At 31.1% G+C, this 12,222-nt stretch overlaps 1 protein-coding gene across 5 annotated transcripts in view; it reads right to left on the bottom strand.

Moving 5' to 3' along the window:
* The window catches only part of LOC115209239 (rho GTPase-activating protein 44), a 211,557-nt gene that overhangs the window by 43,466 nt on the left and 155,869 nt on the right, over window positions 1–12,222 (bottom strand). For 3 of the 5 annotated variants that reach the window (XM_029777520.2, XM_029777521.2, XM_029777519.2), the window contains exon 16: window positions 10,564–11,316. The exons of 1 other annotated variant lie outside the window; for it this stretch is intronic. In XM_029777520.2, the coding sequence (XP_029633380.1) occupies window positions 10,564–11,316 (753 nt within the window). The remainder of the gene's footprint in view (window positions 1–10,563; window positions 11,317–12,222) is intronic. One more of the 5 variants, XM_029777522.2, reaches the window with a different exon arrangement.

Consider the following 12,222-nt stretch of genomic DNA (forward strand, 5'->3'; position numbering starts at 1 on the left):
GAAAGCGGACATTAAATGATAATGATGATGACACACATATACATATAATATATATTATATATACATACATCACATATTATATATATACATATATATTACATAAATATTATACATATAATACGTATGTATATATATACATATATTATATACATATTATGCATATATTTACATATTTTATATATATATATGTATATATATATATATATATTATATACATAGATATTATATACATATACATATATACATACATATTTTATATATATCTGTATATATGTGTGTCTATATATATATATATATATATATATATATTAAATACATAGATATTATATACATATTATACATATATATACATACATTTATATATATATACATACATATATATATATATACATAGGTATTATATTCATATTATAAATATATATACATACATTTATATTTAATATATATATAGAATACATACATAGGTATTATATACATATTATACAAATAATACATACATTTATATTTAATATATATATAGATACATACATAGGTATTATATACATATTATACAAATATATACATACATTTATATTTAATATATATATAGAATACATACATAGGTATTATATACATATTATACAAATATATACATACATTTATATTTAATATATATATAGAATACATACATAGGTATTATATACATATTATACAAATATATACATACATACATATTTTATATAGATATTATATATATATTAAATGTATATATACATACATATATTTTATATATGTATATATATATATATATATATATATATTATATATACATAGGTATCATATACATATTAAACAAATATATATTATATATATATATACATAGGTATTATATACATACATACTTTATATATAATATATAACACACACACATATATATATATATATATATATATATATATATATATATATATATAAAATATATATATAAAGACAGACATTCATGTCTATATGTATGGTAAACTATAACATAAATGAAAAGCTAATGGGTATGTTTAAAAAAATGGTAACATGTCTCGACCTGTTACTATTTTTTTAAACACCCATATAGACGTGCATACACATTGATATGTCTATCTTTCCCCCCCTCTTCTCTCTTACTATTATTATTACTGTTATTTTTGCCCCTTTTAAAACTTACTTGTAAATATCTGATTTTTTTTCCTATAACCCCATTTGTATTCTCCCTTATTGTATCTTAGTTTAATTGGCTTTATTGTATTAAACCTTTTTTTATGTCCTTACAAATTTCCTCACACTGATGAAAATGACAATGCATAAATTTAATTACAATTACTATGTTTATAATTTATTTTCTTACATATTTGTATTGTCCTTTGAAATACACATATGTATTGAATCCTATTTTGTATTAAATCTAATTTTGATTCAACATCTTTTTCTCCTTCATTTTCTATACTTGTTCAGGGTATTTTTATACCTACAACAATATTTTTCAACTATTATTTTCATATTCTTATTACTTGCTCTGGTTGATTTTTATGAATATGATGAATCTTTATTAGAAATCATACTTTCTCTCTTTTTGGATCTCTCAAAAAGTTTAAATTGTTCTCTTTTGAACTTATTTTTTCCCCTATATATATATAATATATATATATATATATATATATATATATTATATATATAAACATATATATATATATAAACATATATATGTAAAACACACACACACACACACACACATATATATATATATATATATATATATATATACACTACACATTATATATATATGACACATATTATATATATATATAATGCATGTATGTATATATTTGGTGGACAGATTAATTTGAGTAATATTGAAGAAGGGTGTAATTTTTTATTGATAATTTTGCTTTGAAAATTCAATCCAGCCACAAAACTATTCCTAATTACTCATTTAAGAAGGAAGGGTGAGACCTGTTGTCATCCACATGGTCTGAGGCAAGCAGAATAATAGATATTGCCTGAAATTAAACATTTCCAAAATACAATGGCATGTGTGGATGCATGTGTTTCTCTGTGTGTGCGTGTGTGTATACATATACACATATACACACATACATATACAAACACACATCTTGCACCACAATCATGTATAAAAAGACTTTCAATGTATTTGTCCATTCACAGAGTTGTATACATAAGAGAACAAAAGACTGAAAGAGAGAGAGAGAGAGAGAGATGGAGGAAGAAAGAAAGAGATTGAGCTAAATGCTCACAGGAAGATATTACATGCTAATCACAGAACATTGAGCAAAAAAAAGCAACACCAAAATTAACAGAGATAAGGGATTAAGGTAATGAGAGGTGGAAGGGTGCAGAGGGATTAAAGAAATACGAGGTAGAAGGGGATTAAAATAGTGAGAGATGACAAGGGATTAATATAGTGAGGATTAAAGTTGTAAGAAGTGAAGTGGGATTAGTGAGAGATGGAAGGGTATTGAAGTATTGAGAGGGAGAATTACAGTAGGAGGAGGATTAATGATAAGAAGATTAAGCCTTTAGGATTTAAACTGGTTATATTAGGCCCTTATATTGTACCTATTTTATGTTTAAACTGACCAGGTCCAACCTCTCACACCTACACAACAATGTTATTCTAAAAATAAACTTTCACATCATTGAAACCTTGAAGCTACAGGATAATGTATGCTTAATTTAAAACAAAATGAATAAATAACCATAACATTTGACATGTAAATGCTAATAAATGATTAAAGGAGAGGTGGAAGTGAGAGGTAGAGGGAATTAAAATAGCGACAGGCCGAAGGGATTAAGGGGTGAGAGGTGGATACTATATAGACTCAAATGGGAAAAATAGTAATAGTAGAACCTCTTTCAAAAGAAGAGATATTTGATGTGAGTTGGATTATTGCAAATTTGAAAAAACAAATGTTGTTAATCACATTGTTAAATCACTGTAGTTATAGACTGGATGGCAAATCTCTGGTGAACAAACTCTGAACCAAGTTCAAATATAGTTTAAGCAATTTCTTTTATTTCACTAAAGTCCCTGGTAAAAGTATATACATTATATCTCTCATTCAGCCAACTACTAAAGCCAGTTTGGATGATTAACTATTGATAGAACCTCTAGTCTCAACATTGAAAAAGCCAAGTTTTTATTGAAAATTAGTGAAGAAACTGAGAATGATCAACTATTAATAGTACTGCAAATCTCAAAGTTGAAGAAGTTGAATATTTATCAGAAATTGGTAAGGAAACTGAGTCCATGGGATAAATAGTTATATAATTTTTATAAATTACTTAATAATATTCTTTTCAACTCTAGGCACAGGGCCTGAAATTTTTTGGGAGGGGGCCAGTTGATTAGATCTGCCCCAATATGCAACTAGTACTTAATTTATCGACCCTGAAAGGATGAAAGGAAAAGTCAACCTCATCGGAATTTGAACTCTGAATGTAAAGACAGACAAAATACCGCTAAGAGTGCTAACATTTCTTTTCTACTCTAGACACAAGGCTCGAAATTTTTTGGGAGGGAGCTAGTCGATTAGATCGACCCCAGTATGCAACTGGTACTTAATTTATTGACCCCAAAAGGATGAAAGGCGAAGATGACCTCGGCAAAATTTGAATTCATTCATTCATCATTTAACGTCCGCTTTAATATTAAAAACAAACTGGTTACAATAGACAAAATATCAGAAAGAAAGCTGACTGTTTCAGAGAAAGATAACTAGAAGGAACTGTGGTGGAATTTACATTAGCTACATGATGACGTTGTTTTAGTATCATTCATCTTTTACTTATTTCAGTCATTAGACTGTGGCCATGCTGGAGCACCGCCCTGAAGAATTTTAGTTGATTCAACCCCAATAATAATAATTTTTTGTAAAACCTGCTACTTATTCTATCAGTCTCTTTTGCTGAACTGCTAGATTACAGAGACATAAACACACCAATTCCAGTAGTGAAGTGATGGTGGGGGACAAACAGACACAAAGATACACACACAAACACACACATACATACACAACAGACTTTTTTTTCAGTTTCCGTCTACCAAATTCACTCACAAGGCTATAAGTAGAAGACACTTGCGAAAGGTGCTACACAGCAGGGCTGAACCTGGAACCATGTAGTTGGGAAACAAACATACCACACAGCCATGCGTACACCTAGTACACCAATCAAATATTGTACACTACCAAAATATTAAATATTTCACTGACTAAACACCATCAATGGACATCTTGCTATCCAACACTGAATTAGAAAAAGCTGTTAACATTAACTTGTTTTATAGTAATTTCTAATAAACTATTAATATCCACTAGGTTGTTTCTAATCATCATCATCATCATTTCAACATCATTATTTAATGTCCACTTTTCCATGTTTACATGGGTCAGATGGAATCTGTTAGGGCAAGTTTTTTTATGGGCAAGTGCAGATGCCCTTCCTGTCACAAAACCCCTAGTTACCAGGAAAGGTAATATTTCCCCCATAGCTAGACATAGTTTTCATGGCAGACTGGAAACATACATCCTTGCTTGCATGATAATGATGCTCATTTACAACCATCATATCTAGGCATGGGTACAAACACACACACACATGACAAGCTTCTCTCAGTTTCCATTTACCATATCCACTCATAAAACTTTAGTTGACCCACAATTATAGATGACACTTGCCCAATGTGCTGTGCAGTGGGGCTGAACCTGAGATCACATGATTGAGAAGCAAGCTTCTTAACCACAGGTGTGCCTATTTCTAAGTATATACAAAAGTAATTTACCAAAAAATGGTAAGGGCAGGTTCTATAAATGTTATACAATATTTATTTCAGAGAGGCTGGACATCAGTATGCATGTGTACCAAAATGTTCTTCAATTTTATGTGAAATATACAAAAACTTGATAAACAACACTGATGTTTTTCTCTATTCCTGCAATAATATTTTCAAACTATTGCAGGCTGGACAGACTGAAATGGACTAAATATTTTCATAATAATGATTTCTTCCTTTATTTTAATAATAATAATGATGATCTATTCTATTTCATTATATTCCCCACCACCCATAAAGAATGTTATCTTTTAACAATGCTGGATCCACTGACACACAATCAGGAGTTCAGCATTTTCAGAAACCATGGCTAAAACTAATAATTTTCCTTTGTCTTAAGATGCTAACAAATTTTCTGTTGTGTTTACGTGATTAATAGTAGTAAAGATATTGAATTGATTATATTGAATTTCCCATGTTCAATCCATTGCAGGCTGAGGGCCTAAGCATATTCTCTCCATCAACCACAGTCTTATGTGGAAGCCATGAATTTGAGCTTGAGATCACAATGGGTTGATAAGCCTTACTGGCTCAACATGACTAGGCAGAGGGGTACAGTTTTTTTTTATATACTCCTACTCAGGACAAGTAAAGTCGATTACATCAACCCCAGAGCTCAACTGGTACTTATTTTATCAACCACAAAAGGATGAAAGGCAAAGTTAACCTCAGCAGAATTTAAACTCAGCACATAAGGACAAACAATCTACTGCTAAGCATTTTGCCCGGTGTGCTAATGATTCTGCCAGCTCACTGCCAAGTAAAGGTATAATTCTTTCTACTGGAAGCACAATGCCTCAAGTTTGGGGGAAGGGATTAAGTCGATTACATCGACCCCGAAAGGATGAAAAGCAAAGTTGACCTCGACAGAATTTGAACTCAGAATGTAGCGGCAGACAAAATACCACTAAGCATTTTACCTGGCATGCTAATGATTCTGCCAGCCCACCACCTTAAGTAAAGGTATAATAATGTTAAAACAAACCACATTAGCAATGAACATAACAACATAAGAATAATAATTTCTAATTTAGGCACAAGGCTAGTAATTTTGCAGGGAACTGACTTGTCGTTATCAACCCTAGTATTTGACAGGTACTTAATTTTATCAAGCTAAGAGTGATGGAAGACAAATTTCATCTCAGAACATAAAGGGCTACAAGAAATACTACAAGATATTTTTCTAATGCCCTATGATTCAACTGACCATCATCCCACAACAATTGTTTCTAATATAGTCACAAGGCCCGAAATTTTGGAGGGAGAAGTTAGTCAATTAAGTCCACCTCGGGATTTAACTAGTACATTATTTTATTTTAATCCCTGGAGGGATGAACGGTAAAGTTGACTTCTGCAGGATTTGAATTCAGAAATGTAAAGAGACAGAAGAATTATTGCAAGGCATTTTGTCCAAAGCTCTCAACAATTCTGCCAATCTACAGCCCTAATAATATTGGTTATTATTATTATTATTATTATTTGTTTATCAGCAGAGCATTAAAAAAAAAGAGAAAGAAAACATTACACAACAAGAACTCAAACAATGAGTGACACAAATATTCATTCAGATAAAGGATAGTGTGGATTATAAAGTTGCATAAAGCCATTGTTAAAAAAAAAAGCAACATATACAATTAATAAATAAAACAAAATTCCCAAGAATGAAAACAAGTGAGTAGGGGGTGGGGAGCAGTGATGCTGATAATGTTAGGACATTGTCTGCCACATCCACTCGCTGTTAACCACCCCAAAATGGACTTTCTTTGTAAGAACAAAAATATCAGAATGTACCTTTTAGACTAAGACTGCTTTCACCAAAATATTTGGTGGTCAGGATCCACTTACCAAATAAGAGATGTGGGCACTGCAAAAATCCAAGCTGAAAACCTCATCTGTATCAGCCTTACACATCTGGGAGGGCTTACAAAGGTAATGAACATTGCTCCAACTTTCTAGAGTAGTTCCACCTCTCTGGTGCTAAGTCTAGAAACTTTTTAAATCCTTTTATTGCAGAAATCAGATATATCCCCTTAAATTTTCATTAGCATTAACTGCAGGAAGCAGTTTTATATACTAATATATCTTTTGTTGAAGAATATCTTGTTTCAAACTATTTTCTCTTGAGATATGTCAAGTTTATTGAAGCAATGTGACTTGCAGAAAATACCAATTCTATTTTTATGGTAAATATTCAATATCATTACAGGAGCAACAATGAAATTTGATTTCACAGTTAAAGAGCTAAATTAATTGGTCAACAGCTACTGGTTAATTGTTAACCAAAAATGAAATGTAATATTGTCATGCTTTTGTTAACACAATTTTTGTTAGCAATTATATTGGTAAATAATATAAGATTTTATTTATATCAATATTTTTGATATTGTCACAATAAAATGTTCAAAAACCATGTCAGACAATATACTAAAATTACATGGCACATTATATCCACTGACGTTTGTTTAAAGTTATTCATTTTTTCCAAAATTTTACTGTTTCAAAAACTTTCTTGATTCTATTGTCTAATATGATCTTCTTGGTTAAATATTTGAATAATAATTTGAATATCTAATATGGAGATAATTTCAGTTACAATGTGACCTTCATCAAAATTTAACACATTTATTGTACTAAATTCATTTGAAATTCTGTTTCTCTAGTTAACCATGATGGATGCTGAACAATGACACTGATAAATACCAAATGTAAGTTGATGAACATGAAATTAAAGTTAATAGTGAAATCGAAGTTGACAATGACAAATTTCAAGTTGATAATGATGTAATCAAGATAGACAATAACGAAACAGAGGCTAATGATGACGAGAATGAGATTTATGTTGATAATGTAAAATTTGAGGGAAACCTTTTATATGCATATATGTACATAAATAAATGTGTGTGTATGTGTGACTGTGTGTGTGTACACATATATAGAATTGCTGACAACATTATATTGGCCTAACAAGTATAACCCTCTATAGAAGGCTGACATTACACCACCAACAAATTAAGGAACCATATACAAGAAAATCTTTCCAGAGTTAATGTAGATAATTATTTGAGACAAACCTTAGCATTTATTATTATTTCTCTGTTTTACTAGTATAGCAATTCAATACGGGAACAATAATAGATCAATAAAGAAACACAATCTACACAAAACTATCATCTGGAATTAAATGTATTGTATTTTAATTGACATTACTTATTACAGCCCTTGTAACTAATATGCTTACATTAATAACAGTACTAATGCTAAGGGAAAAATCTGTGGTTATTTTGAAACTATATAAAAACATTTAGTAACCCTAAATATTCTCTTAATACAGTTCAAAAAGATTGGTTAAGATTTGTGACTATTTTTGTTTTATATTGCATTTTTAAATTATGTAACAACATTAGTGCAATTAAACTTTTTTAATTATTTCAGCATGGCTGCAGCTTTCAAGCTGAATCTGATTAAAGAATTAAACACACACACAACCACTCCCCCTCTCTTAAGATTCTCCCACTCTCAATTGACATTCATCACTCTCTGCAACTATTAGCCCACATCTGTTACTATCCATTACTCAATCTCTCTCTCATACACAAACACACCAGCAAACATGTAACTACTATCACTATCTCTTTTCCATTATCACCTGCAATTGTCTCTCTTACATTACTCTCGCCAGTATTATTACTCTCTCAATACCTTTCTCTAGCACCCTCTCAGCCCAATCATATTCGTAAATCCTTCACTCACTCTGGTCCTTCTGTCAAAACTATCTCTTATATTCAACCACTGCCTTAATTGAACAGAGACACTGCAGAAGAGAGAGGCACAAGGCAACCTCATTAATGTCAGTGCCATGATAAAGTATAACCAATACACTCTATTAAGTGATGTGCTAAAAGTGGAATGTTTAAGTGAGACGTGGTTCACACTCGTTTATGAACCGCAAGAAAATCGCCATAATACCAATATGCCATCAATATCCTTCTACCTTTCATTTCCTTATATTATTTCAATATTCAATCCTTTTATTTATTTATTGAGCCAAATTTTCTGTCAAATTCCTACTCTTGTGTCCAGCAGTTTGGCTGAGGCTTACTTCCCTTCAATCTTTCCAGAGTAATTCCCCTTGTCCTGACCTATAGCTAGCTCTCACTTCACTGTTTCTTCAGACTTGTTATATACTGTGAGGCCAAACACGATTTGTGTTGTGTTCTGTAGTATTGTTTTTGTTTTGAAAATACTATACAGGTAGACATGACATATTTAAGGAGTTATACTCTTTTAGTCTTGGCAGCATTATCTCAGAAAGTGATAATATATCAACATATTTAAATATACCAATACTGACTGATGGAGAGAAAAGAATGATTGCCAGCCAATCTAACAAACAAGGGCATGCTATATATCAATATATCAATCCTAGGAGACATTATATCTCTAGAACTGAAGAAATTATCCAGATATAAAAACCCAGAAATCACAACATCAAGAATCAATGTGGTTGCAATGATAAAAGGACACAGAGACAATGAGAATATACACATAGCATACAAAAACAGCAATTCTGTCCACTGAAAATATTTTATATAGAATACTATGAATATAATGAAAACAGATACAAGAACTGCACATATCCAAGGCATATAAACTATACCTGGTTATACACTGAAAGCATGCAATAAATAAGACTTACTGAAATAATAGTGAAGATGATGATGAAAATTAATTTTTAAAAAATGGTTGTAATAACAAAATAATAATAATGACAACAATAACAATTATGAATGTGAGTTGTAAGTACAATTTAGATAGAGCAAGGAGTTTTTAGAGTATGTTTATGAAAATGAGGGGGAAAAAAATCAATAGATTTACTACAATAATTTCTAAGAACATGTACAAGATCAATAACGTTAGTATGATAGATGCAGATGTTTTGATAATACTAGATTGTTCTTACTATCTGTGAGTGAGGTAAAATGTTACTGAGTAAATAACGAAATCTGTAGAATGAAGGTAGAGTGTGATGACATGCCCCATCCCAGAGTATTTCCATGGAATCTAAAGGGAATTAATTTTAGCAGCATATGGTAAAAAATTGTCTTGATTTAAAGAAAATCAGTAAAAATTCAATTGTAAATTGAAAGTAAAATTTTTTTTAGATTTTTCTGTCAGAAAGATGCAAAATTAAGAGCAACTGAGACATCAAATAAATACAATTTAGCAAATACAAATAGTATAGAAAATATAGGGTTAAAATGAAAACATGCTATTAGATAAAGGAGAGATAATTTTTCAGTGAAAGACAGGAAAAGGAAACATGCAGAAGAAAATATGTGCAGAAGTAATGCATGCTGCAGATAATTGACACTAAAATTGTTACAGTAATACAGCAAAAGCAATGGCTATTTGTTCCACTTGGAAGCAAGCTGGGGGTGGCAGGCAGAAAATTTAAGTTTTCCTTTTTTCATTTTTCATTTTTGTATCAAAAAATTATTCTTTCCTGCAAGCCAATTTTAATTCCCGTTACACAAGAAATGGAAAAATTAATAAAATAAAAAGCTCCTAGTTGACAGTTCCACAGAGTTTGCTAATTTCCACTGTAGTGTACCAATATTATCAAGACACAATTGATAAAGTAGCACTTAATAAAAAAAAGTGACTACTATGATAAATTCTAAGAAGGAATTTAAAATTCTGACCTGCTGGGGTGGAACCATTCCGTCCTGCGCCCCCACTGCTAAGACCTGCTAAGTGGTTACTCTCTGTGGAGGCCGAAGGCTGCTTTGTCAAAAACTGGTCATCCCACATAGCTCTAACTTTTGTCATATAGCCAGAGCAATTTCCATCACCCAAAGAGTGGAGGGCAAAAGCTGTATTGTATACATCTGAATGAAAACTTTTGGAAACTAGAGCAGGAGGAACCGACCTGGAGCGTGATGTCTTTATAGCATTCCCAGGCTCAAAGTCAAGAGAAGTGTTAGTGGCTTTAGCAGTGCTACTACATTCCAAAGGGTTCGAAATTAATCCTTCACCTTGATAGGGCCCATTGCTAAAACCAGTATCATCGTCAACCATGTTGAGTTTGTCTGGTAGGGAACTGCCGGTTAGTGTTGAACTACCACTGCTCTGGGTACCGATAGTATCTGCTGAAGGCCGATGAAGATTTAAAGTGCTTGTATGAGCAGACTGTGTACTTAGCTCAGACAAAGGAATCACAGATGTTGTCAGTGACATTGATGTTCCTGCAGTAGAAGTGCTTGATTGGGCAGGAGCAGATTTTTTGTGCAGCGGTGGTATTTGCCCACTTAATGAACGCTTGTGGCAAGATGAAGGAGAAGGGAGATCACTTATTTGGTGGTGAGTACTGGCATCAGAGGAGAGTGTTGTTGGTTGTTGTAAGGTGATGTTGTTGGTTGCGACTGAGGCCGTGGCTGTCAAGTGAAATTGTACGTCTAATAAAAATGGAGATGAAAAAATAAACATTAATTCTGGGTAAATAATAATGAAATAGAAAAAACTCCATAAAATTAATTTTAAGCAAAGTTTCTTCTATAAAGTGGTTTCCATGACAACTAAACTTACTGCACTGGAAATTCGAACAACTGCTAGTATTGACTGGTTGATTGATTGATGATCAACAGGGAATTTGAAATAAAATAGTATTGGAAAGAAGGAAAGACTGAGTCAAGTAATAAATAATTAAACATCAATAAAAGAAAAAACAGTAACAGCTGTTTTTACAGTTTAGAAAAGTACCTTAAAAAAAATATATATATATGTATTAGCAATTTCAACGTGATGTTTCTTATTTGAAATTTGAATTTCAAATATTTTCAACTTCGAGAATGAAGAATAAAAAATAATAAGTATCTTCAGAGAAATCCAAAGTGAAAATCAACAAAAAATGGCATTAACATGCAGATTATTTATAGATTCCTCTGTATGGATATGCTAGAAAAAAAAAGTACAGTCACATTAATAAAAGAAGGATTGGTTTAAATATTTAAAGCATAAAAATTTAAAATGATTAGATTAATAATTGAACAAAATAAATATCATAAACTATTATCTCTCTTCCCTTTAACTATAAAGTTTTATGCCTTATCAAGATATATTTATAATATAATATCTTGATATTACATATGACTGCTGTTTCGTAAAAGATCCTGACCAGGTCATGCATGAACTAAGTTTACTGCATCATAAGTCAAAGAAGAATGAAAAAGTATACTGACTTGGGTGGAGAAGTCTATGATAACAAAGATTTCCTTAGAAAAATAATGAATTACTTAGATTTACAAAGAAGAGAGAAGATAAATATCATGGAGTAGTGTTACCAAAATATTGTGATACCAATA

This window comes from Octopus sinensis, linkage group LG3 (assembly GCF_006345805.1).
Source record: "Octopus sinensis linkage group LG3, ASM634580v1, whole genome shotgun sequence".
Lineage (NCBI taxonomy): Eukaryota > Metazoa > Mollusca > Cephalopoda > Octopoda > Octopodidae > Octopus > Octopus sinensis.